This window comes from Rhinopithecus roxellana, chromosome 14 (genome assembly GCF_007565055.1).
Source record: "Rhinopithecus roxellana isolate Shanxi Qingling chromosome 14, ASM756505v1, whole genome shotgun sequence".
Taxonomy (NCBI): domain Eukaryota; kingdom Metazoa; phylum Chordata; class Mammalia; order Primates; family Cercopithecidae; genus Rhinopithecus; species Rhinopithecus roxellana.
This window is the reverse complement of record NC_044562.1, coordinates 107,053,486-107,081,241: the sequence shown is the minus strand read 5'-3', so window position 1 is coordinate 107,081,241 and position 27,756 is coordinate 107,053,486. Positions and strand designations below refer to the sequence as shown.

The 27,756-nt window shown below is 40.1% G+C and overlaps 1 protein-coding gene across 2 annotated transcripts in view; it reads right to left on the bottom strand.

Moving 5' to 3' along the window:
* Positions 1-27,756, bottom strand: part of ACVR1 (activin A receptor type 1) — a 140,673-nt gene that overhangs the window by 40,651 nt on the left and 72,266 nt on the right. For both annotated transcript variants that reach the window (XM_010353352.2, XM_030916830.1), the window contains exons 3-5: positions 25,429-25,504; positions 5,731-5,994; positions 3,523-3,734 (exon numbers count right to left, since the gene is read on the bottom strand). In XM_010353352.2, coding sequence (XP_010351654.1) covers positions 3,523-3,734; positions 5,731-5,994; positions 25,429-25,495 — 543 coding nt within the window. In that variant the 5' untranslated portion in view covers positions 25,496-25,504. The remainder of the gene's footprint in view (positions 1-3,522; positions 3,735-5,730; positions 5,995-25,428; positions 25,505-27,756) is intronic.

The following is a 27,756-nucleotide window of genomic DNA, read 5'->3' as shown; positions in this document are numbered from 1 at the left end:
CACCTGCCTTGGCCTTCCAAAGTGCTGGGATTACAAGCATGAGCCACCGCACCTGGCCAGGACTGGTTTTATTTCTTCGGAATACTAGAAGCTAGCACTTCACCTAATATATGATAGGTTTTCCCAAAGGATAAGTAGTCCTTTCTTATATGCAGAGTTTCCAAATAAAATATATAATGAAAGAAGCTGAGCAGACAAAGTTGAAGGTGTAAATCAGAAAGCCCAAGAAGCAGAGATGAGCACAAGAGAAGCAGTAGAGAGAATAGCAGGTGGAACAGAAAGAGGGGGGATGTCCCTTCAACTTCAAGAACTGGGTATAATTTACCATATTCTGCTATTCTCACTAAGTATCTGTCAAATGATTCACTTTAGTTGCCATACCAACTAAGGAACTCTAATTAGGAACAAACAAACTAGGAATAAGGAACAAACAACTCTAATGTGATTTGTAACGAAAAGACTCCAATGACCATGTGGATCATTAAATTGGTAAGTTCAGGCAGCAATGGGCTGCCTGGCTGGAGGTTTCCTTTTAGGTAGGTGAGGAGCAAAACTATATTAATACTTACTTGTCATTTCTTAATGTGAATCACTCACAAATCAGAGAAGAAAACAAATAAAGCTTTCATTGAAAACATAAAACCAGTGCCCCAAGTTAATGTCTACAAATGAAGGTGTTGGCAAAAAGATTCCCAGTTAGTTCATTGATAAAGTTTTCCTTCTTACTCTCAACATAAGCCAAGAAGCAGGTATCAGGCACAGGTTATTTGTAATAAACAATATTGTGCCAATGGGTGATAAAGGTAGGGTTGCAGTAATATTGAGTTAATATTTCCCAAAGCTCATCCTTTCCCAAACATTTTGGCTGGCCTACTAAAGCAATACATTGATTTGTATGAATTTCATCTTCTTTCACTTCCTCTGAGCACCACTGTGAAGTACTGTTGATCGGCAAAATTACCAAAAGCTGAACATCCAACGGAAGAAATTTAGAACCCTTAAAAACCACAAAAGGGATAATCAACAAGAAAATGAGTGTAGATGAAGCAGAGTTTCATATCTCCCTAACCATTTTCTCTCTTGCGGTTCTTTTTTCTCCTTACTCATTCATTCTTTTTTGAGAAGAATAATTCTGAAAATTAAACTAATGTGTTATTTTTTTCATAATATATGATCCTGCTTCTAAACCCTGTTCATAGACCTAAGGAAGGAAAAATAAATAATCAACCCAAGACTAACAAACATATATCTCAACTCTCAGATGCCAAGCCTTCTTTTTGTTCTTTTCTTTTCTTTAATTCAAGACAGAGTCTCACTATATTGCCCAGGCTGCTCTCGAACCCCTGGTCTCAAGTGATCTTCCCCCTTGGCCTCCCAAAGTGCTGGAACTACAGGCGTGAGTCACCATGCATGGCCAAGGCTCGTTTTTCAATGTAGATGTGCAGCTTAGTAAAGGTATGCTTTGTTGAAACATGCAAATGAGCATATTGCTTAAATAAGCAAGTATGTAGACCAATAATCACAACTTGTTTGCAATAGCGTTCTATACTGTGTTATGATATCGTGATACACTGTCACATGACATGGTTGAGTTTAAAGGACTATTTTGGCATATGCTCCATTCCTCTCTCAAAATTCTAAAAGCTACTTAAACAGTAATTTATACCAGATATTCCTATTATTGCCCTTGGTAATTAGTTATGTTAGCAGCTCTGAGGAATGAAGTTCTAACTAACCTATTTTAGAATCTTGCTTTGCTAAAGCTTTGTCAGGATTCATCCTCACATCTTCTTGCTACTAACTCAATAAACTCATTTAATTTTCCTTAAAGCTTGAAATAGACTTCTAAGTATATATCTAACAAAAAAAATTGTATTTCTCTACTTTTTGAAATGAAATGTCCTTATACTGCATTCTCTTTCCCCAGTTCCACTGTACCACAGTTTAAACAGTAGGTAAATGGAAGCTACAGAAGGTTACTTCCCCCTTTTACATACCAAAAAGTGGTCCAGTGATGGGGCAGGTGGTAGAATGGGATGTTTCCCAGCCCTTATCAGGCACTACCAAATGTTTGTGACAACCTGCCAAAGGTGGGTCCTGCAACTGTCCAGGTGTAGCATCTGTGCTACCCAGATGGCCACTGGTGAGGGGAAGTCTTCTCCAGTATAAGGGGAGCTGCAGGGCAAGTGTAACTGCAGAACTGTCAGGCACTTTGAAGCTTGTTGTCTAGCAGAACAAGACTTATTGCAAAATGATTTTAAATACGCATGGGCAATGGCATTAAGTAACACTGAATCACATTAGAAAGTTATTACTTTGATTGCCTTTCAATTCATCAGATTGTGACAAGGAGAGAGTCTCGAATTGGTATTGGCATGTCTCTTGCACTCTCTTAACACCCACAAATCTCAAATTTTTTCAAAGTAAGCATCAGACTCAGCATAATATCCATATAGAATGCTATTATTTTTTCTTTTGCACTTTATGATAACCTTCTATTTAGAGCAAGTGATACCCTTTCCCCACTTAAAGTTCAAAGCGTCTTTAAAATGAACACTTGGTAAGCAACTTTAAAAGGTAAATAAAAGGAGACAATCACTTTTTAATGTGATTTTATCATTTAAAAATATGCAGAAGAATAATTTTTTAATGTATAAATACAATGGTTTCTAACACTGTGCAGTCCAATGAGTAAGTCACTAGTCACACATTGCCATGAGCAAGGAAACTGAGGTTGGTGTGAATTGATATATGCTATAGGTGTAAAATACACACAAGATTTTGAAAACTTACTTCAAAAGCAGAAAGAATGTAAAATTTACATTAATAATTTTTTAATCAATTATACGTTGAAATGACAAAAATGGCAAATATTTGGTTGAATATCTGTTAAAATTAATTCTACTTTTAAGAAACTTTTTGGGTTTTTTCATTTGTTTGTTTTTAAGGTGGCTATTTGAAAATTTTAAATTACATAGGTGACACACATGCTTCTTCTATTGGACAACACCGGCTTAACCAAATGACTGCACTCCACAAGGGGGCACCACAGGAGCATACAAAATGTAAAAGCTTTTTTTGGATGTCAAGTTTTTAAGCCTTAAATTACAGGGTGTTGAAATAATCTAGAAAGGAAATTAATCTTTAATATTAAGCAAAAGGTGCCTTTTTCAAAGAGCACTTTTATGGCTAAAAATAGAGTACCTGAAGACCACAAATGCCAACCCTCCAAAATTGTAGGCAACCATTCTTTTTTGCTTTACTCCTCAGAGAAAAGTAACTAACTACCAACACTACTAAAATAAATCCCATCCCTTATTTAAATGCCTGTCTAAAATGGCTGTTCTGATATGGGAAGACTACACAGGTGCCAGCATGTGCTTGTTTAGGACATAAGTAACCAACAGCATGTGTGTACACTGTTCAGTCACTCATTACTGGTTAGTGTTTCATGTTTGAAATAAGAACGTGTCTCCAGACATCTTCCTTATGCTTGGGGTTCCCTGTGGGGTCATGACTTACTGCTAAAGTGCTGTCTCCAACATTGGTGGTGATGAGCCCTTCAATGGTGCCATACTCCACATCTCGGGGATTGAGGCGTTCTTGGTTGCGCCTTTTAAATTTTCGGAGAGCAACTCCCAGCAGGCAGGCTAAAAGACATACTGCGAACACTACAGAGAGAATAATGAGGCCGACCTCCAAGTGGAAATTCTGTGTTCCAGGGAAGGATTTTCCTGGAGTTGTGGGGGAAAAGGGGAATTGGTTGTAAGGATCACTGCTTACTTATTATTAACATAACCAATATCCTAACAAGTGGCTCCTGATTCTGACCACACAGTCTCACAACTCACGAAGTATTAAAACTAAAACACTTCCTAATACCTGGCCAATGGCCCAGACATTTTAACCATCATTCAATTAGACACAACTAGAACTTGAAAAAAATTCCGCTGAGAATCAATTGTATTAATGCCTGAATGTGAGAGTGCTTTTAAAATATAAAGTACTGTACAAATCTTTGACATTACTCTTATTAACTTGGATTCGGTATGTTTCACCATCAAGCCCTTACAGACACTGTCCTATCCTTAAGAGAAAGGGCTACCTGAGCTAAAACCAAATTACCCATCTGTGGTCTCTGTCTTTCACATATCCTGGGTGTCTACTACTGATTTCTCATTCATTTTTTCACATCACAATTTCTGCCTAGGAACCCACTCATTCCTCTCTTCGTTTACTCACTTATTCATTCATCACGGATTCACTCCCTCGCTTCAGACCTCTTCATGACATTATGTCATCAGGTCCTGTTCTTCCCTACACAGGCCTTACCCATTTCCGTATTACTGGTCTCTTCAGCCATCCAATCACAAGCCTAACTTCCCTTACATATTTCTTTAACTTTCCAAGACCAACTAATCAACAGCTTGACATACATCATACTCCATGGCATATGTCATTCATATGAGAAAGTGCAAAACTAACAAAATGCAACATGGAACTACAAATACTGTGGCCACCCTAATCAGATTAGAATGTCCTTAAACTAAAAAAAAAAAAAAAAAAAAAAAAAAATCTTCTATTAAAACTCAAGGTAATCTGCAGATGAGAAACTTCACACTGTTGGTATAATTTTTGTATGAATTCAGACATTTGTTCGCGTCTATCCACCCAATTAATAAAAATTAACTCACAAAATATAACAGTAAATTTTATTCCATCAAGAACCTTTTAGTTTTAACCATGTAAATACTTGATCTCTTTTAAAACCCTCTTTGATTATTCAGTCCTATTTGCTTGTCAGAATTTAACCTTTTCCATATGCCTTACAGTCATCACCATAACTTCAAAATTACTAGAACATGATCTTGCATCAACTTTTTTGTTCTTCTGCCTCCTTCCTTGCTGGCTGACATTTCTAGTTTTGGATGCTCCTTGTTACCTCTCCTCCACTTTTTGGTTTCTTTCTTTTTTCTGAGTACAAAATTAAATAACTAAACCTATTAAAAATGTACTATATGGTAAGAGAATAAATTTGGCTTAGAATGATGAGTCTACATTAATGTTTGCAGAGACTTTAAGATTGCAATTTAGGGCTCATTTAATAGGGAAACAGTTTCAGAGGTGGACTGGTTTTCTTAGCATATGCAATCTGTACTGGTGGTAGAGAGAAGATTCCACATAAACTACAGGGTTTGTGTGAAATCTCATCCTGCTTCAAGTTTCAGTGATAGGGTCACTGGGCATCAGATATGGGAGAAGAGATCAGTGAACCTTCTTTTGTCTCCTTCCTCATAAAACAGTAAAGGCATTCCACTCAGTCATCAGTCCGTTCCGTTTTCCTCCCTACACATTTGATATAGAGATGAGTATTTACTAACAGAATTGTTTCAGAAATTATGAATGACATCACAGGTCAGTAACCTAAAAAGGTATTGGGAGCTGTTCACCTGAGTCACAGCAACCAAGAGAGAGCTAACTGGTCAGCCAAGCTGTCCCCAAGATGGACATCACCTTGCTTACATTCCCCCAAAATGCCCATCCTTCTTTTAGATGCCAAAAGGCTGGTCCTTTCTCTTCTTCACCCAGGGCTACCTTCCTTTTAGCTCTTCGCCTCTGATTCAAAATGTAGGTGGAATGCATCATAGCCACTTAGATCTTTAACCCACACAGACTCAGGACAACACTAACAAAACCTCTTGATCTAGAAATAGAAAAGTCTATGGGAACCTTTAGTGGGCAGCTGGGCTGTGATGTTCCTGTTACACCAGTCCCCTTGGCAGCACTCCACAGCTTGGCCAGGGGACGGCGGGGTCTTACAGGTCATCTTTCCCTGCTCATAAACCTGGAAGCAGCCTTTCTGGTAGACGTGGAAGCCATCGTTGATGCTCAGTGAGGAAAAGCACTGCTGGCCTTCACAGTGGTCCTCATTACCGCAGGAGAGACCTTCACACACACACATGTAGAGTTTGGGGTTGACCTTGGGCTTCTCATCTGCAAGGGAGAGAAAGGAAGGGAAAAAAAAAAAAAAAGAATTACTGTATGAGTTTCGCCTTCACTGAGGGAATGACCATTCCAAACACTTCTATTGAACAGAAAGTCAAGTTAAGCATCACCATCAACCACGAGGTCCACATTCTGTGATCTTGTCACCTAACCAACCAACAAATAATAATTGCCTCTCAACATAGTGATTCATTTATATAAGCTGTGCACCCTCTTGGATCATATTAGGACAAAGACTGGCTATCATCTGTCCACAGACTTCTGAAAATGAGCCTCTCCCCTGTGGTGTTCATATAACCTTCATCTTGATTGGCTCTCAGATCCCAATTATTGCATCAAAATAAAATGTTTTACTGGAACATAATGTTTATCACCTTTATTCTATTCAAAAAAAAAAAAAAAAAAAAACACAGCTCCTAAATATATGGCAGCTATTAATACCAATTCTTGGTAGCTCTGTACAAATCCCCATCAACTAGTAAAACAAGGAATGCTGACATTCTTGCAGCTACATGGCAGAAATATACCACAAACTGAGTATCCCTTACTCAAAATGTTTGGGACCAGAAACATTTCAAATTTTAAAATTTTCTGGATTGGGGAATAGTTGTATTTATCCCGGCTGAGCATCTCAAATCCAAAAATCCAAAATTCAAAATGCTTCAATGAGCATTCTATTGAGCATTGGGTCAATGCTCAAAAAGGTTTGGATTCTGGAGCAGTTCAAATGTCAGGTTTTGAGATTCGGGATGTTCAACCTGTAATATAATAAGAGTTTGTAAGGCTGCACAATCTATAATTACAATCCATGGTACCAATATTTCCAGCTAGATACCTAGACTAACTTTTTCAATAGTGGTTACACTAAAGTTTACATAGATTATAGTGGGAATTAATAGCTGCTTAAGAATTTTTGGCTGGCAGAAAAAAAAAAATGGTGCCAAACATGGAGAATGAGGACACAAGGAGACAAAGAGAACCAAATAATGTTTGAACAGTAAGGTGACAGGTGGGACCACTGGAAGAAAACACACATGGGAAGTTCAAGGTGCAACGGAAAGAGGCAGAAATGGATGATCAGGGAAGCACACCTAACCATTCCGCTTAATTGTCTCTTTCTGAGAATACTTATTTGCAGTTTCATTTTCACATTACTCTTTTCTCTTCCCTTGTCAGTATGATTAGTTTAGACTTGCTGGTCCCACAGTTTCTACTAGTGGGGAAGGAAAGAGAGGATAAAATGTAAACAGCCAAGTCCTAGAGGCCACTGATTAGTTAGCTGAGACCTCTTTTGCCAAAGCACTGCTCATATAAGGAAATTCCGTTTTCAGAGCTCCCTCCAAAGGTCTATGGCACATAGAGGCTGCCTTCTAATCCCTGAACCCTCAGTAGTGGGTCTGTGAGATAAATGCTTCTTTCTTAAAATAACAGGTCGGGTGGCTGTGCTTTCCAGAGGAGACCTTAAGGTAAGGTCTTTGAAAATGTCAAGTTCATTTACACAGATTTGTGTGGGTGTGTGTAGAGATGTGGGTTATCTCAAAAAGAGAAAAGCATTCTTAATCTTTCTTCTTCCCTCTTCAAAGAAGTGGAAAAATAGTTCACTGCCCACTGTAATGTGGGTGCCTCGTCCCACAGAGTAAGTGCATGCAGACACACAGACACAGCCTTCTATTTATAATTGACTTGCTAGTTCCTTTGAAAACCACAAGGGGCTCATCCAAGAGCAAAGACATGCCTGAAAGCACAAAATCCAAAATAGCCGCTGACAGTCTATGTATGTCACCAGTCTCACCCCTGAGAATCAAGAGCCGTCAAACATTTTTAATGAGCAAAAGTTTTAATGAGCAAAGAGATAGTCTTTATGTTCCTTGCCTGGAGAAATCCGAAGGAAATACCAGCACCAATCTATTTCTATGGGGATGAGAAACATGTATATCTGTTGACATAATCCAGCAAAAAGTTTACACTTGCCAAAAGAGAGCTGAAAGATAATATTTCCAGGGAGTCTAGACATGCTTGCCACTCTTGAATGGCACAAAGCAGGCTGAGGGCTGCCAACTATGCTGCCCAACAGGTGATGATTCTTTGGAGGGAAGTGGATGGGTGGGGTGAGGGGGAGAGGTCATAGTGTCAGACTAATTTGCTTGTGATCTATGGCAGGGAATTAAAAAGACTATGCTAAAAACTGAAATAATGCAATTTATGTAAATTTGAAACACAAACATATATTTTAAAATCCTGAGTATTTTTAGAAGATCATAGATACCCCAGGATATACACCTAACCCACTGAAGAGTATGTGCCTGTTGACACTGGTTTGGGGATAAGGGGTTAGTGCTGGGATGAAGGAGCAAAATAAAAATAAAGTAGGAGGGAGCTGTTCATGGACTGATAATGAATTGACGAGTATGATTTACTCAGTTCGCTGCACGTATGGGCTGTTAAGAATAACAATAAACCAGCAACGCTACACTAGAGAGAGCCTGCTCATCATTGGTCCTGAGGAAATGGATGGTTCAGGGAACCAAAGGATTAAGGACACCAGTGCTTGTAATTTAAAAATGCCAAATTTTAAAAAAATAAAGTAACAATAACAATCATTTCTCTAATGTGCTCTCAAAATAAACTCTGTTTTTAAAGTTCCATCCCAAACTAAATTCTAAGTACACAGATGCAGGAAGGGGCATTGTTTTTCCAGGGTCTCTAGTTATTGATAAGCTGTGCAGGGAGCCTGACGTTTGTACTATAACCTAAAGAGTTTTGCCAGACGTGACAGCCTCAAGTGAATATCACCTTCAGTAAAATTCAACTCACTATACCTAACTCTGTGGTATACCTAGGCTTTAATCCTGCAGGGTCACAAACTAAGTCAAAGGGATTCATCTGTTTATTAAGCACTCTCCTTAATTCTTTATGTACTTCCTGTAGTTGCATGTAGACAACCAGGGATTAACTACCTGTAAGTTGGTGATTCTTTTCAGTAAGATGTCAAATACCAGGGTTTTTATAACCTACCCTCCACAATCCGGGGAAAAAGGCAAGGAAAGACAACTGTTAATGATATGTAATAATTAACTCAATCTCTGATTTGAAAGAACCCTGAGCTGAGTCCAACAGTTAGCTAACGGGGAAGTACAAAACCTTCCCTAACTTCTCTTTCCTATTTTGTTCCTCATCCACCATTCAATCTTCTTACTTTCTGTATTCCCACATAACTAATTAGCAAAGTCCTTCATCATGTATTTATTTTTTATACATATCCAAATATAAATGAAGACCCTAAATTCGTAAGAATGACAAAATGATCACACAGGTGAACACATATGCAGGCACACATTCACATTCGCTACATGCCACTTTGGCAATTTCATCTGACAGAGTGGAGTAGATGGAAGTATTTTCTGAACTAGAATTACTAAGTCAACAAAGAAGGTTAAAAGCAAGGTAGTAATAGCATTCTCGGATCTTAATATCCACAATTCTAAGGAAGACAGCAGGACTCAAAAAGCCCATGACTCACTTTTTCACTCTTGTCAAATTTAGGAATAAGCATAACATGTGTGGGCCTGTGATATTTTATTTGGTGTGGGAGTGGGGGTGGGGTTCGAGAATGATCACAAAACCCCTTTCAGGGCCACAGGTATGGGTGTGTAGACTCCTGATCTTTCAGACTGTGATATAAATACAGCACACATCAAGGAACACCAAGGAACAGATAATCACATTCTGTGACTGATTTTCAACAGTACTGACAGGAAGCACCGTATCTGATGTAAAGTATTTTACACTCGCCTGTGCGAATATCCAGGAAGTGCCCTGGCAGAAGGCAGAAAGTCTACTCCACCTAATTGACATTCATTTGAATAATTCAGTAATTTAAATGTCAAGCCAGAGGTATTCCCTCTCTGCAGAGCTCACCCACATTGTTTGTTCTAGAAGGCACCTCCCGGCATTACTCAGTGTTATGGCTGGCACTGCGTGCCCTTTGTATCACCAGAGCCAGAGCCGTGTGAAAACACTCGCAGCCTGGGCTGGCTGGGAACAGCAGGGAGTTCTGACCACAAACAGAGACTGCCTCGGTGCCACCAGGGAGAATGCGGGGCTGGCTCCACAAACCAGCGGTGCAGGCTGGGAATCCCAGGAGTTCACCATGGCCAGCTCTTTAAAAAGATTTGTCCTGCTCTGGATGATACTCAGTTCACCATCTGGGCATATCTCCTCCGAGTCTAATGCTGGACTGGCAGAGAGAGAGGCAGACCAAAGAGCATCGTGGACTTTTAAAAACTGTCCACAGTCTGGTATAATCTTGTATTTCATGATAAAAGTATTCACATTTATATTTAAATGGGACTTTAGTAATCACAACACTGTGGACTTACCCATTCACACCTGCCCAGTCACGCACTCTGCAATGCTTTAAGGCATTGAAACTGAGTATCACTCTAAATGGTGCACAAAAACCAACATTTCCCACTAACGTCTTTGACAGAAAAGACAAATAAGAAAATGCTACAAGTAAACTGGCCCATGGCCATGATCTGTCCTAGAGGGCAGCAAAAGGAACAGGCTGAATTTTTTACAAGTTCACCTCAAAGTAGCACAAATCATAATGCAGAAATTAGACTGTAATTACAAAAGTCCAATAGCTTAGAATTTGTATAGCTAAAAAAGGAACTCAAGCATCCCTGGACTCCTTCCAACACTCTAAACAATTCATTCATTTGAAATGGCAAGCTTATATGAGGTTTATAGATTATAGGAGTCCTTCCATCGTCTCCTAATCCGGGAGCACAGTTTGGCACCTCTCCAGAATCTGAAAGCATTTGAGATCTCTGGCATTAAACAAAGGCTTTAAGAAGGATTTTGCAATGCTAGGTATCATTGCCAGCAAGCCTGCTCCTAAGACAGAAACACAAAGGTCTGTCTGGAATGCCTAGTGAAGGGCATTTGATCCTCTGACAAGAGGACAGGCTATACTCTCAGGGATAAAATACACCCAGTGCCTAAATAATCTCTCATTATAAAACACTCATTTAGGGAACTCAAATCATTTTTTTCCCCTTATCCGAGAGACTGACACTTAGTTAAGTTGTAAAGTCAAGAAGAAAATGTATTTCAGCAGTTATGAAGGCAAATAGAGGCATTCAAATAAGATTGCATATGAATTGAATATCAATAACAAAAACTTCCATGATTTTGAACTCCAGATGTATTCTTCCTCCAGTGTTCCCTGCCTCAGGAAATGGCATTCCCATTCATTCAGGTACACAAGCCTGACTCTCTCGGCTTCCATCACGCTCAAAGTGGAGACCAGTCATTAACCTGGCCTACAAGTGCTGGCTGACCTGATCCCTGCATGCTCTTCAGCCTCCTCTTCAGTTATTGAATGTTCTTAAAAGGCCTTAGGGATCTCAGGTCCTTTTAAGTATGGAATTCCTTCCATGTTGAATGCTTATCTCCCTCCAGCCAACACCGCTCCACCTACTTAGTGCCTATGTACTGTGCAGATTTCACCTTACATGTTACTTTCCCAGAGAAGCCTTTGTTCACATGTCATCTTTCCTATAGATTGTAAGCACCATGAGGGTGAGTTGCATCTATTAATACTTTGCTCACCGTTCATTACATACCCCACAACAGCCTCAGTGGCTGGCAGGAGTGCAAGCTTGATGAGTATTTGCTTCAGAATTAATTTTCCCTTCACAGAAAGGATTTAGAGGTGGGGAGAGACCTGATGCTGGTTTTCAGAGCAGGCCGAGCCCATAAAGTCTTTAAATGTCAGCACAGATCTTAAGGCAAGGCTTAGTCACCAAGCCGACATGCCTGAGCAAACCATTTCTTCCTAGAAGAGCTTGCCACACCATCACATCTGTTCACCTACTTGGGCTCACAAATATAGAAAATTAGTACTTTTTGTGGTGTGGTAGGTTTTTTGTTTGCTTGTCAGTTAAAAGAAACAGGTAAAATACAAGTGTTCCTAAAAAAAATTGAGGAACTATTTAATACGTTAATAGAACAGCTGGGCTCTGTGGGTGGTCCTTCTCTGGATGGTTGATTTGAGGACTCTGGGCTACAGTGATTAGAATCATCAAAACACAACACATGCCTGCAACTCGTCAGCTTGGAGGGGTCAGTGCAGGACTTGGCTGCCTAGTACAGAAAAAGCTGCCCCTGCTCCTTGCTGTCATTTTTCCCTGGTCTTCGCTGCCATATTTTTTCCCTATCAGTGAAATAATGGCACCTTCAGTAGGGAGTGGGGAAGAGTGAATGACATCATTTTCCCCTTCTTGCTCTGCTGAAGGTGATAAGGATTCCTAAGTCATCCTGCATTTGAACTGCTGAAGCTGAGAAAAAAAAAAAAAAAAAAGTGCCATCTGTTTATTTTGTGTCTGGGCTGACTCCTTGTCTCTGAAATAATCCCTGTAAATTAAGCCTATTGCAGCAGCCACACCTTCTATTTAGAAGCCAAAAAACTCAGCCTGTGTTCAAGTGACTAACAAATGAAAGAACACTGTGGGGTAATGACCTAAGACAATATTGGTCTGTCTTTTCCATGCTTTTTATGATCCTCTGAATGTTGCAAAGACTTGGCTTTAACAAATACAGCATGTCTGTAAAACAACTCCTTAATATGGGAGAAAATAATGACCCCTTTCTTCATTTTGTCTTCAAACTTCTTGAATCTCTGCTTCAGAGAAACAAAGGCTTACAAGGCCTACTGGGAATTGCCTACTGAGGAATACTTTAAAGCCAAAAAATACCGTCTCCTCAGCATATGTGCTAATGGCCATGTCTAAGTGGAACTCCAGTGATAGGGAGAGTAACAGAGAATAGAATGACCTGGAGGAAGAGGGAAGAAAATCCCAGTGAATTGTAAACATTTCAGAAGTCATTCCTTGTTTAGTCTTAGGAGAGAGCCAGGAATGTGGTTCCATCTATTGAATGTCTCAGGCTGGAAGGTCTGTTCAAGCCACAGGAAGAAGTGTTGACTCTGAGGACTTACTTTTTGTTGCTTCCCCCACCTTCTTGGGCTAACCAGAGAGTATATGGCATTTCAGTGAGGATTTCCCACCTGGGCTCTACACTGAGAATTTTGGCTTTACAGGAAACATTTAACGATGGGCTCTAGGTGAGACAGAGCAGTGGAGAAAGAACCAATGGGTAGCTTTTGTGCTTAGTTCTCCACTTCGATTTCTCTCTCCTTGCATCCTACTCTACCTCTGTCTCTGGGATGCAGGGACTGGACCTCCTCCAAGGTTGCCAATCTTGGCTCTGGTTGCCATCAGCAAGCCTCTACCACACCCCTACAGCCTTTCTGGAAGCTTTCAAACCACAGAGACAAACCTTTCAAAAGTTATACAGGGCTCCAATTTGTTTAACAAGTCTTGAAATGCAACCTTTAGGCACTGTGGCACCCACAGCTAAAGGTGAAAATGTCCTGAATTAGTTAAACTCCCCTTCCTAGCTCCACAACCTATCCTACCCCAAAGAAAAGCACAGAGGGAACAAAGTAACTTCCAGACTACAGTAGTCCCTGCTTATCCTCCCTTATCCACCATTTCACTTTCCACTATTTCAGTTACCTACCATCAACCACAGTCCAAAAATATTAAGCAAAAAATTCCAGAAATGGACATTTCCTAAGTTTTAAGTTGTGTGCTATTTGAGTAGCATGATGGAATCTCATGTTGTCCAGCTCCATCCTGCCCAGGACATGAATCATCCCTTTGTCCAGCGTACCGACATTGTAGATGCTACCCTCCTGCTAGTCACTGAGCAGCTGTCTCGGTTACCAGATCCACTGCCATGGTATTGCAGGTTGCATTCAAGGAACCCTTCCTTTACTTAATAACTGCCCCAAAGCAGAAGAGTGGTGATGCCGGACTATTGTTATAATTGTTCTATTTTACTTTAAGTTATTATTGTTAATCTCTTCCTGTGCCTAATTTATAAATTAAACTTTATCCTAGACATAGGAAAAGATATAGTATATATAAGGTTCAATACCATCTGTGGTTTCAGGCATCCACCGGGGGTCTTGGAACATACTCCCCACGGATAAATAGGGGGCTACTATATTTACCTCCCATCCTAGATGAAGCCAAAGCGATTTTAAAATGAAAGTCAAAAGGGTAAAAACTTGGGGCAGAGTCCAAGCCCCTGATAATACTACTTCCCTATCCTCCAATTTCCCCATTATTTCCCAAGGCCCTACCAAGTCCAGAACTCCATGAAAGGTTAATGAAGAAAGGAATCCCATGTCTTCAATCCCAGGAAGACATGCTTGTGCCTCTGTATACCAGCCTTTATAACTCGATCTTTGCTTTACATGTCTTCTTTCCCCATCAGTCTAATTAATATGGTCCAAAACAATTCATTAATTCTCAGGTTTAACATATTGAACAAGATTGGCTTATCAGTCATAGAATAAAGATCTTACAGTCACGATGAGACCGTTACATTTGAGTCATTTTGAGTTTGTTCTTTTGTACCCCTGGGCCCACAGAAAGGCTCCAGGTGCCTACACTCCAGGTAGAAACAGAAAGCATCCCATTTGAGTGCTGTGAACCAGAACTGGCTTTTCAAGCACACAATCCCTCCCCCTCAATCTGTGCCACGGCAAACCATTCCCAACTTCCACAATAATCTTGGACTTTGGCAGAAGATAGCCAGCTAAATCTGAGATGTGTCACGAGGCCACTGGCCGGGGAGCAAGAATATCTAAACACAAATCCAGGCGAGAGCAACAAGCAAGAGTTTCCGCAGATTCCCTCTGGCTCCTGTAGCTGCAGATCACTGACAGCCTAAAGATAACCCAAGTATCTACAAAGGGTCACTTTTAAATAGTAGCTTTAATGCCACCAGTCATTTCAGAAGCATTTCCTTCCAGAGCCTGCTTCCATCCACACTGGCCACCAAGTCTGTCCAACAATGGCAAGCTCACTGAAGAGATTAAAGTCCAGAAGGAAATGGAAGAAATCCCAAAAGGGAACAGACAGCTCCTAACATGCTGGGATTCTATTCTGTGATTCTACTTGTGCCAACATTTGGACTACTGAGAAATAATAATGTAGCAAAGAGACACCTTGTAGAAATGACTAACAATCACTGGGGATTAAAGAGCAGGTATAAAATGAAACAAAATAGTTTAACTCCAAAACTTTCTAAAGCTGAGGCTGTATAAACCATGGATGGCTACCCCTAGGAGACTGTTAGGAAAGCCTTTCCCCCCAAGAGAAAACTTACTTAGTTTACTGAACTGCTGTAAGGAGAACAATATGAAGTCTTCAGGCACAAACTATACATACATAGCCAGTGTGGACACCAACTAACCACAGAAGCAACAAATGGAACTTCTCAGAAGCCTGCTGCTTTTTTTCTTCCTTTCAAGTAGGGCCAAAGTTCCCAAGATCTTCCTAAGAACCATTAAAATCTGCTCAGCACCTCACCTGTCTACTAAGTAAGTCCACATTGTCCAAATGGCAGTCAGCCAGGGGCTGGTGTACAAGGGACAGGTGCTCAGTGGGCTATTTTCAGTTGCTATCAGCTCAGTCGGGAGCTGCACATGCTCAGTAGGCAGGCAAGTTTTGGTTCTGTTTCAAACTCTGGGCAGCCAAGAGACATACACCTTCACAGCTGCAAGGGCAACCAGCTGCCCAGTGCTCCTCCCAAGACGGGAGCAATGAAAACCGTGTAACCTGGCCAGCCAACATGCCAGTGAGCAAGCTGTACCTCTCATTTCACTGCCTGGGTTATTCTGAGCTGGGCTTATTGACACACCATGGCAACACAGGAACAAAGGGCCAGCTAGAGGGATTTAAATGTCCTGCAAAAGTTGCTAGGAAAGTCAGCAGCTCTGGCTTCTGCTTTCATAATAAAACTAGCAATAGCATTATTATTAGATTATTGTTGTTTTGTCACTGTTGTTGTTATCATTTGTGAGCCACCTATAACAGTTCTACTTTTGCACTAAGGCTTTGTTTTTGTTTTGTTTGCCACCATTTAGTTGCTACAGTTGGGATGCCTTTGAAAATGGAGTATGTGTGCCTACCTGTCCCTAAACTGCAGGAGGATTAGTTTTTCCCATCCCTTTACTTCTCATCTTGCCACACTCTATGATCCACTTTCACCACACACCACTCTTTCAAAACACACAAACTGCACCTACTTAAGTTCTCCACAGTTCTCCATTGCCTTTGGGATAGAAGACAAACACCTTAGCATAAGGCTCTGCCACGCTTGCAGGTCTCAACCCTCAACCCTAATTCCGTCTCATGACTTGGTGACCCCCCCATGGTCTCACGTCTCTGGTATTCACCTTTCCCCTGCCTGCAACGTCCTTCTTAGTCCCTCCTCTGCTGGTCTAATGGCTATTTATCCTTCAAAACTCAGCTTCCCTGCATCACCAGCCCCAAACCCAGCTCCATGTGGGATGCAGGCCTTTCCTGTCCATACCCCTCATGCTATGCTGTGACCTTTGCTATACCCAACTGGACTGTGACTTCTTGAACCAGGAACCATTTCTTGCTTATGTTTACATCACCAGTGCCTACCAGTATCGTCAACTGGTACTCCTGTTAATTTAAATTGACTAAAAGAATATAAGTTTGTCTTATAACTGATTCACTTTTCCCAAACTCATAATAAATTATTTGAAAGAGTACATGTGATCAGCCCAGATCAGTCCCTCTGTCTCTTATAATATTATCTTTTCTCTATTACCATAATTACTATTGTAGCCAACATTATTCATTTGTCAAATATTTATTGAGCACCAACTGCATACCAGGTAGTGTCTTAGACACTAGGGATAACACAATGAATACCTCCACTTTCTGGCCTCTCACACTCTAGTGCTCACTATGTGCTGGGCACTCGGCATGTAGTCTCATGACTCCCCCCAACAAGATGGGTACCATTATTGTTTCCATAGTACCAGGTAGCAACAAGCACAGAGAGGTGAAGGAGAATATACGCAAAGGCATAGTAAAACAGAAGATGACCAACAATGGTGTTTTGGCCCTGTCTCTTTCCCAAGAAAGGCTTGATTTCTATGCATGGCCAAAGCCTTCCTTTCAGAACACATTCTTTGACTCTGACCATCAATACTATGTCAAACATGATCCTAATCCTTTGCAAAACTGAAATTGTGAAGCATATGAACTGAGACGTGAAGTTAAGGATAAAAAGAAGTCATTACTGTAACTCTACATGGCATGCTGCAGTATTATACATATATTAGAGGAGTCAAATTCTAAACTGGACTATTGGTAATTTTTTTCTATGTAACTTTTCTGAATGAATCTCTGTTTTGCTGTTGTTTTTCAACTGAAACTATTTTGGTGTGGGTACCATAATTCAGAAGACAAAACAAATGCAGCAAGAAATAAAACGAAGGAGCCATCCCCACCCCAATCCCCCAAATCGTCAATTTAAAAAATACTGGCAGCCAGGCGCGGTGACTCATGCCTGTAATCCCAGCACTTTGGGAGGCCAAGGTGGGCAGATCACGAGGTCAGGAGATCAAGACTATCCTGGTTAACATGGTGAAACTCCATCTCTACTCAAAATACAAAAATTGGCCAGGCGTGGTGGCGGGTCCCTGTGGTCCCTCGGGAGGCTGAAGCAGGAAAATGGCCTGAACCCGGGAGGCGGAGCTTGCAGTGAGCTGAGATCGCGCCACTGCACTCCAGCCTGGGTGACAGCGAGACTCCGCCTCAAAAAAAAAAAAAAAAAAATATATATATATATATATATATACACACACACCAGCAGGTTGTTGTTTTTTTTTAAGGTGAATGTCACCACCATGTGCCCAAGAGGAATTTCTCATTCTTCCTTTTATTGTTTCTCTTCTTCCCACATCTCTTCTCCTCACATCCCATATACATATTCTCAGCAATGTCCATGTTCTGTTCCAGCCCATAACAAAGAATTAGATGTAGCATTAACCATGGCTCTAGGAAACACCCTGCTTGCAGGGCTCAGATTCAGCTGATGAGAATCAGTCTGCAGGTGCTCCAGTGTTATGATCCAGGCTGAGAAGGTTCACATGTAAACTTCCCTCTTCCTGCCAAATCACTGACTTAGAGAGAAAGGATGGTCAGGCTACATGGAGTTGTGAAAAAATAAAAGGTTCTAGACCAGCTTTGTTGAGGAATACACCAGATGACCTATAGTCAGGTGTCAGAGCTGTCACATGAGGGCAGTAGGAACTCCTGTGCAGTGAATCCTTGAAGCAGACTGGTGTTGTCTTTTTTCATTTCAGTATGGGGTAGGACCCACTATTGGGTAGCAAAATCAAGTTAGTAGTTTAAAACAAGGTTTCTTCCTGTCTTTTTAAGTGAAATAAAACTGAATAAAAATTTAAAAGACAAGAAATAGGTGCACATTAAACATAGTAAGAGTAATTACTGTTTCATGAAATTTTCATTTCAGATGTGTGTGGGCACTATCCATGCAGTGGGCCTTACTCCAAAATGCTTCTTGCTGTGAGTCACAGTCAAAAGTTTGAAAGCCACCTCGCCTGTGTCTTACACTATCTTGGAATGACATGAGTTCTGAGTCACTATGGCTATTAGGAAAAAACATTATGTATGGAATCTTGCCTGGGGTCATCCCGGGCTGCAGAGGAAAGTTCCGCAGGACAGTTTGCAGTGTTTTAAGAGTTACAAATTAATTTTTAAGTGTGTTTTATTGTCCTTGGTGTTTTCCTTTTCAAGAGTGAAAGCGGCCTATATGACATGCCTACAATCCTTCTGCTTTACAAGTTTTTCCACAAAGAGCATATGGCATTAATCCTCTCACTCTGGAGACCTGTCTTTATAAAAGGGGACACTTAGAAGTGACTGCACTGCACACTGCTGACCACAAGGAAATCATGTCATGAGCTTGGGTGTGGAATTTGTTTTCTCCTCTATTCAATATTTGACTTTCTTTGAATGAATGTTTAGCATCCTCCCACACCCTACTGCTATCCATACCCCTCTTCTACTGTCCACCAAAAAAAAAAAAAAAAAAAAAAAAGAATATGGCACTAGTTTAACTACTCATGGCTGAAACAAACACTTCCCAGGAACGAAAGGCTGAAAGGATGCTTTCTCACAGCTCACCTTGCATCAACTAGTATAGGATCATTTTGTAAAATAAGAAAACTTGATAATAAAGAAGCAGTGTCTTAAAAGTATGATGCTTCATCAGATATTTACATTCTAGTCCCAGTAGTAGCAACTGGCTTAGTATATGTCATCTCTCTCCCTAAAAACATCTTCCATTTGATGATATGCCAAAGAAAAAGCTTTTATTCTGAACAAGAGATAAATTATAGTAACAAGAAGAGAAACAAATGTAATACTAAGACATTTCTCTTACATTCATTCACCCCTTCAAGAACTTCCTGAATCCCTAATAATGAGAAAATCAAAGAAAGGCTTACTCTATTCTTCCCCCCCGCAGCAGCAAAGAGGGGCACCTTTGTAACCCTAACAAAAAGTCCATTGAAATTATCTCCTTCCTTCCCTCATTGGGTAGTGGGGCTGGAAAGTCTGAGTAGTGATGGCTTTGGAAATACTAAAATCAAGTTAACTCAGAAAATAATTTAGTACCTAGCAGTCTTCTCTAGAACAGGCCGAAATCTCTTGCGAAAAAATTCTGCATAAGTCTGGCCTTCGTTGCTATAATAAAATCTAACTGTGGTTTACAAATTTAATAAAATGTGGGTCGTCTCAGCTTTGAAATATTTCCAAAGGAGTAATATTCCCTTTAAAGTAATTGTGTCATAGTCTTCACCTGCAAATGCATACAGGGACAAAAGAAAAGTCAAACATGGAGGTTCTGCCTTCACCCTGGTGGTATAATAGTAGTATTAGAGCATGATTAGTCTTATTAACGGGAAGGAAAGGGAAGGATATACAGGTAATTAGGACTCAAGTGCTCTTCTCTATGAGAGCAAATAAAACTCTTCCTGCAGCTAGAGTTGTATATATAATGAATATGAAAAATGATTACTGGTAGGAGAGACAAGAAAAGTAAGAAACACAACCCCAGGTGAAGGGGCCTCAGCATTTGCTATTACAAACTCTCTTCTCACGCTCTCAAACAGACTGGATTCAGCTGGATTCTAGCATGTACCAAACATAATATGAATGTGGATGTAGCTAATTTAGGGCACAAAAAAAATGCAAAATTTTGAAGAGGACTGATAATGACTGAAGCTCTTGAACACCATTCCTCAAAGTATATGATGCCTTTTGTTGGCTGTGTAACCTTAAGCAAGAGCTTTAACCAATCCAAAAGCATATCCAAAAAAAATGTATCTTATGAGGGCACTTGTGAGGATTATAGGAAATTTTGCATGAAAGCTAGCCCAACATCTGGTGCATATTAAGCACTCATTAAATATTACCTATAATCAGCAAATAGGTCATTATATTGGAAAGCATTTTCCAAATATAAGTGGTGAAAAAATCTTTTATTGCCCAGAGCATTTAGGATTCCATAGAACTTGAGAAATACTCTGAAGTACACTCAAACTCTACCAAAAAAAAAAAAAAAAATCACTGTTTGGAACTAATATTTGAAATATTACCACTATTTCTAATCGATATTTATGAGACATTTGAGAGACAAAGGGGTAAAAGTTTTTTTTTTTCATAGACTAAGAAGAGTACACTACTCAACAAAATGTATTAGAACAAAATCTCATGACTCTCTTATTTATGTCCCAAGAATGTGATCTAGCTTCATTAAAGCATAATTAATAAAATGCCTTAGCTGTTCTATAAACATCAAATATGGGTCTATTTCCTTTTAAGCTTAGTAGCTAAATAACCTCTTAATGCCACAATGAAGACATGTAAAACATGTAAAGCTTGTCACTCAGCAGTAGACAAGCTACAGAGATATTACAGATTTTTGTGATCGGCCCCATTATTTACCTCTTTTGGTTAAGTATTTGTACTTAATATTTGCTCTTTAACTAATGTTGAGGATACTAGAGTATATTATAAATAGGGTTTCTCTTTGGTTTTTATAATTTTCCTATTAAATATACAAAAACAAAATGCCTTCCATAGAACATACACACACACACACAAACGCATAATAGGGAGCTGAGTCACAGAAGAAAGACGGCACTAAGGCAACTGCTATTATGATTAGAGTATGCTAGGTTATAGCACTCACTGGATATTCTATTTAAAAAAAAAAAAAAAACAGCCATTGCAATTAAAGGATGATATGCTCGGCCGGGCGCGGTGGCTCAAGCCTGTAATCCCAGCACTTTGGGAGGCCGAGACGGGCGGATCACAAGGTCAGGAGATCGAGACCATCCTGGCTAACACGGTGAAACCCCGTCTCTACTAAAAAATACAAAAAACTAGCCGGGCGAGGGTGGCGGGCGCCTGTAGTCCCAGCTACTTGGGAGGCTGAGGCAGGAGAATGGCGTAAACCCGGGAGGCGGAGCTTGCAGTGAGCTGAGATCCGGCCACTGCACTCCAGCCTGGGCGACAGAGCGGGACTCCGTCTTAAAAAAAAAAAAAAAAAAAAAGGATGATATGCTCTTTTCCATACTTGCAAACATCCTAATGGTGGTGATAGATTAAATAGCAAAACCTTAAGTGTCAATCTACTTCCATTTCCACTTCAGCCTAAACTAACTTTTACATGTTTTACATGTCTTCATTGTGGCATTAAGAGGTTATTTGCTGGATTCTTGGACAGCTTAAGAGCTGAAAGCAGGGGAAAAAAACAACCAATAGCATGGCTATTAGCATTGCTCCATAACTGTCCTTTTTCCGCCCCACTCTTTTCCCCATTCTCTCTCCACCTCTCCTTCTCTCCTCACACTACATTTCCACTTCTCTGTCTCTTCCTCTCTCTTTTTGTATACCTTGCCTACATCGCAGGTCCACCCATGATACCATCTGAACTGCCTCATACCACAGAGGCAGGGTGCGGTGGCTCGCGCCTGTAACCCCAGCACACTGGGAGATAGAGGTGGGCGGATTGCTTGAGCCCAGGAGTTGGGAGACCAGCCTGGGCAACACAGTGAGAACCCAGCTCTACAAAAAATACAAAAACTAGCTAGGCATGGTGCCCTGGGAGGCTGAGGCAAGAGGACTGCTTAAGCCCAGGAGGTTGAGACCACAGTAAGCCAGAATCGTGCCACTGCACTCCAGCCCTGGTGACAGAGTGAGGCTCTGCCTCAAAAAAAAATAAAATAAAATAAAATAAAAATAAAAGGCAAAATATCATACAGAATCGATGACCAGCCAAGGTGCCTTAAGCCTATAATCTCAGCACTTTGGGAGGCCAAGGGGGTGGATCACTTGAGCTCAGGAGTTGGAGACCAGCCTGGGCAACACAGCAAAACTCCATCTCTACCAAAAATACAAAACAATGAGCTAGTTGTGGTGCACAAGCCTGTGGTTGCAGCTACTCAGAAGGCTGATGTGGGAGGATCACTTGAGCCTGGGAGGAGAAGGTTGCAGTGAGCTGAGATCGCACCACTGCACCCCAACCTGGGTGAAAGAGACCCGGTTTCAAACGACAACGACAACAAAATAGCAACAACAAAAATATCATACAGAATTGATATGGTAACTAAGGAATTCTCAACATTCCTTAGATTTTTAAGTAATAACCGTATTATTTACCAACTTAAAAGAGGTAAAAATATACTAGAAACTTGACTGTTAGAAATATCTCCAGCAATTGTCAAGTATCCCCTGGGTGATAAAATTACCCCCAATTGAAAACCACTGTTAGCTCATCAAATCCTCCCAGCTTTAATATAAGCCCATTTCCTCATATTAATTCCTTCAACATTGCCACTCAGGATTCTTTTCCCATACCTTCTTGGCACTAACTGACACAACTGCCATACTATGGGAATATCTTTAACAACACTGCTCAGAGTGGAATATAAACTAGGTATCGAAAATGGTCTATAACCGCACTGGCCAACAGAAACAAAATGTGAGCCACCTAATGTAATTCTAAGTTTTATCACAGCAGTAGGAAAAAACAGGTCAAATTTACATTTTTATTGTGTTCAAACTCCAGCTTGTATCTTACATTTACAGCATATTTCCACTCATATTAGCCACATTTCAAATGCTATATGTGACTATCAGCTACCATATAGGACAATGGAGAAGTATAATATATGTCATTAAGTATGGGAAGGAGATAGGAACAAATCAAATATTATGAACCTAATATGTAATGAAATAGACGTAATATTTTAAGTACTGATTTTTTTCACACTGTTGGCTACACTAACTTGTCAAATTATATGCCTCCTTGAAAACTCATCAATTATATAAAGAAGACCACTATACCCCGAAGAGCCTGTAACAGGGGCATTAGTCTTACTGTCCCATGTGACCATAACAAGGCCGAGATTCCTACAATAAGCACCACTCTTTATGGAGGAACACTTGTAAAATAAAGTGGGTGCTGCTCAATGCGCAATAAAGTAGTGTTTAGGCTTTCTATATCTAGAAAGATATATATCAACATGTTAAAAGCAATTACATGTAAGCGAAGGGAATTATGAGTAACTTTTACTATCTTTCTCTCTTGATTATCTATTTTGTCCTTTTCAACAAGGACAGGACCATCCCTGAGCAACTTTTTGGAAATGAGGGGATGGGAAGGTCAGTAATGAAAGTAAGTAAGCAAGGGTCAGAAACGCCAAAGGCACTGAAATGCCTGGGTGGTGCCACACAACTAAGAATTAGCCTTCTACGGCCTGAATGTTTGTGTCTCCCCAAAATTCATGCCACTATCATAACTCCCAAGGTGAGGGTATTAGGAAGTAGGGCCTTTTGAGGTGATTAGATCATGGGGGCAGACCCCTCATGATTGGGATTTGTGCTGTTATAAAAGAGAACCCAGAGAGCTAGCTAGCCCCTTCCACCATGAGACAACACAGAGAAGGCACCCTTTATGAGGAATGAGCCCTTACCAGACACTGAATCTGCCAGCACCTTGAACTTAGACTTCCCAGCCTCCAGAACTGTGAGAAATAAATGTTTAGTGTTTGATCCACCCAGTTTCTGGCATTTTTGTTATAACATCCCAAATAGGCCAAGACATAGCCTTTGCCCCACAAGTATCAACTATCCCACTGAGCATTCATTTTCATGAATAATCTTTGTAGAACTGAAACCAGTACCTAACTCTGTCATACATAAAAACACAAAGTATGTGTGTCTCACACTGTCTTAATGTATACTAAATACTCCAAAAATATAACTAGTAGATAAATCAAGGGCCAACGGTTCTGGTTTTTTTTAATTCCACCAAAATCTGTTCACCAATTCAGAAAATTCAATCACTGAAGGTAAGAGACCACTTATGACAACTAAGCCACCAATATAACACACCAGTACCAATCTATTTTCGAAGATGTTGAAGATTATTACCTATATACATGCAAGCCTGTATTACTTCATCATATCTTCTTGTAGACTCATGCCTAACTACACCATAATATATCATATCACATTTGGGCTTTTTTTCAGGGGGACGGGGGGTGGGGGTTTGAGATGGAGTCTTGCTCTGTTGCCCAGGCTGTAGTGCAGTGATGTGATTTCGGCTCACTGCAACCTCCGCCTCCTGGGTTCAAGCAATCCTCCCACTTCAGCCTCCCAAGTATCTGGGATTACAGGTATACACTACCACACTCAGCTAAGTTTTGTACTTTTAGTAAAGATGGGGTTTCACCATGTTGGCCAGGTTGGTCTTGAACTCTTGACCTCAAGTGATCCACCCGCATTGGCCTCCCAAAGTGCTGGGATTACAGGCACGAGCCACTGCACCCAGCCTCGCATTTGTTTAAACATATGTTTTATTGTTAATTACAGAATTTTCTCTTATTTCTCCTTATTTATTTATTTATTTATTTAGAGACAGTCTCACTCTGTTGCCCAGGTTGGAGTTCAATGGCATGATCTTGGCTCACTGCAACCTCCACCTCCCAGATTCAAGCAATTCTCCTGCCTCAACCTCCCAAGTAGCTGGGATTACAGGTGCCCGCCACCGCGCCCAGCAATTTTTGCATTTTTAGTAGAGACAGGGTTTCACCATGTTGCCCAGGCTGATCTCGAACTCCTGACCTCAGGTGATCCACCTGCCTCGACCTCCCAAAGTGCTGGGATTATAGGCGTGAGCCACCATGCTTGGTCCTATGTTTATTTTAAGTAGAAAATCAGGTTGAATTTTTAAAAAAATAGGTGTATGTAAATATTCAGATATAATGTATATAAGAATTTCACTTCAAAATAGTCAATAATCACCAAATATTTATTATAAAAAGAGTGTGTTAACTTTGATAGGCTTAAGTAGTAGTTTATAGTAAGCCAAAAAAAATTCACAGTATACTTATCTTAACCCAAAAAGATGTGAGTCACTTACCTTCCATACTAGGGGAGGGGAGAACAATCATGATAAGCACAGGAAGAATCATCACTCCATCTACCATTGTCCAACTCTAAAGGGAAAAGAAGAGATGTAAGTAAAGCACAAACATCTAACTGCAGGAAGACAAATTAAATTAAGCATACCACCTTCAAACTGCCACTCAAGGCCCTTCTTACTAATCATCCTCAGATATATTGCCTTATGTATTACTACATTTAAACATACACCTTTTATGTGGACCTAAACATATCACCTTAAAGAGTTAGACATATTCACTTCCAACTGGCAGTCACTCCAAGGGTACTTTCTCAGAGTCTACTCTCTTACAAAGAAATCAATAAGGAAACGAAAAATTTTCAGCTATAAAGTGAGGCACGTTCCAAAAGATTTTAGGTTTGAATTTTATCTTACCCCATTTGAATGCAAAATTGGCACTAAATTAAAAACCCTGAGAAGCATGAATAGACTATTTTAACACGATGTTAAAGATTAAGCGACTGAATAATTCAAGCCAAATTACTATGCTAGAGTCTCATTTCTCCTTTAAAAGGACTGAAGGTAGAGCAACCTACATCAACATACAGACCTAAAGCAAAAACAAAGAACAAAAAAATACAAACTTTTACCCCATCTAAGGCAAAACAATGCATTTCTCCATTAAACAAATTTAACAAGGATAGACAACAACTAAAATCATGTAAAAATTTTTTTAAAAACTTTTCCATTTGAATAATGTGAAATATCAGGAATGTGATGGGAGTTTGGTTAGCTGCAATTTTCTGGATGGTAAAATAAAGAAAAAGCTGGCAAAGTTCTTTAATGATAGGTTAGTGTGCTTGTACTCTTTCAGCTTTAAAGCAAAGAGTGAAAGCCCGTTGCTATCTAGCATGTCTGGAGTGTTGACCTTTAAAACCAAATTATTTAGGCGGGTGCGGTGGCTCACAGTTGTAATCCCAGCACTTTCGGAGGCCGAGGTGGGATGATCACTTGAGCCCAGGAGTTTGAGACCAGCCTGGGCAACACGGTGAGACCCCATCTCTATTTGTTTTTAATTATTTTTAAAATTTAAAAAAAAATCAATTTTTGGGGCTGGCAGTCTGTTTACCATCCATACCTCCATCACATCTTACCACTCTTCACTTAAATTTATTTCTCTTTGGTTCCATAATTATATTTCAGTCAATCCCTTTCCTAAAAGCAAGGTAAGGGAGGAAGTAAAGGGGATTTTTATGTACCTTCCTTTTCTATTTTTAAAAGCATATGAAACTTGAGCAAGATCCTACTACTGTTGTTGTTTTTGTTATTTCCAGGTTCACATAGATCTTTCCTATAAGTGAGTCCTTTTGGGGACATACAAATCCTTCATCTTGGCCCCTCACAACCAGAATGTGACTCCTCCAACACATCTCTGTACCTTTGGACATGAATATGCTTTTTGTTCCCCTCTGCTCGAACTGCCCTGAGCCCCCTCCTCCACCCCTCTCCAACCCCATTGCCTCCTCCTGTCATACATGATTCCAGCTCAAAGGTAAGTCCTTGGTGAAAAACCTCTCCCTCAGTGGTGGTTTCAGCCCCCGGCATGGACTCATAATCATCTGTCTAGGGCAGTCTCCAGCACTGGTCCACTCATCTCCAAAACAGGTATGCACATCCAAGGAGCAAGCAAGGGTCATTCACTGAGCTATGGAATGAAATTATTAAACTGCTTTTTCATAAGAATGTTTTCATCTAATAAAGTAGAAAATAACTTGAGACTTAATCTGGTCTCTGTCTCAGTTCTCTATGACAGTCTAGTACAGGAGGTATCTTTCAGAAAGACTACGAGTTACATAACGTTAGAGTGGACATGATTTGCTTATAGAGTACAACCACGTACTTGTAGTTTTGAAGGTCCGTTCAAGTGGAATTACAGGTTACATTGGCTACTTACAGTGAAATGAGCCTTCCCAAATGGCAAGTGTTCTAAAACCATTAAAGAAATTAGAGATTGCACATATTATTAATGCAAGCACCAGAGAAGAGTAAGAAAACGGTAGACTTAACATCACTTATTTCTACTGGTTCTTCCTTAACCACTTTACTAGAGAAAAGTAGTAATATTCAGCTCAATCTGACAAGAAACAGTCTCCCCAAATTCAAAATTTGAAAACATTTGAAAAATGGATTTGCAACTACTGTCATAGATAGTAAACATTATCCTGAGTGGCTTGAGACTTTCATTGATGATAACATTATTCCACTGCCATTGGCAACACCTTAAATATTTTATGCTTATTTAATTGCTATTTTATGTATGTTTTATAATATGTACTTATTTATTTT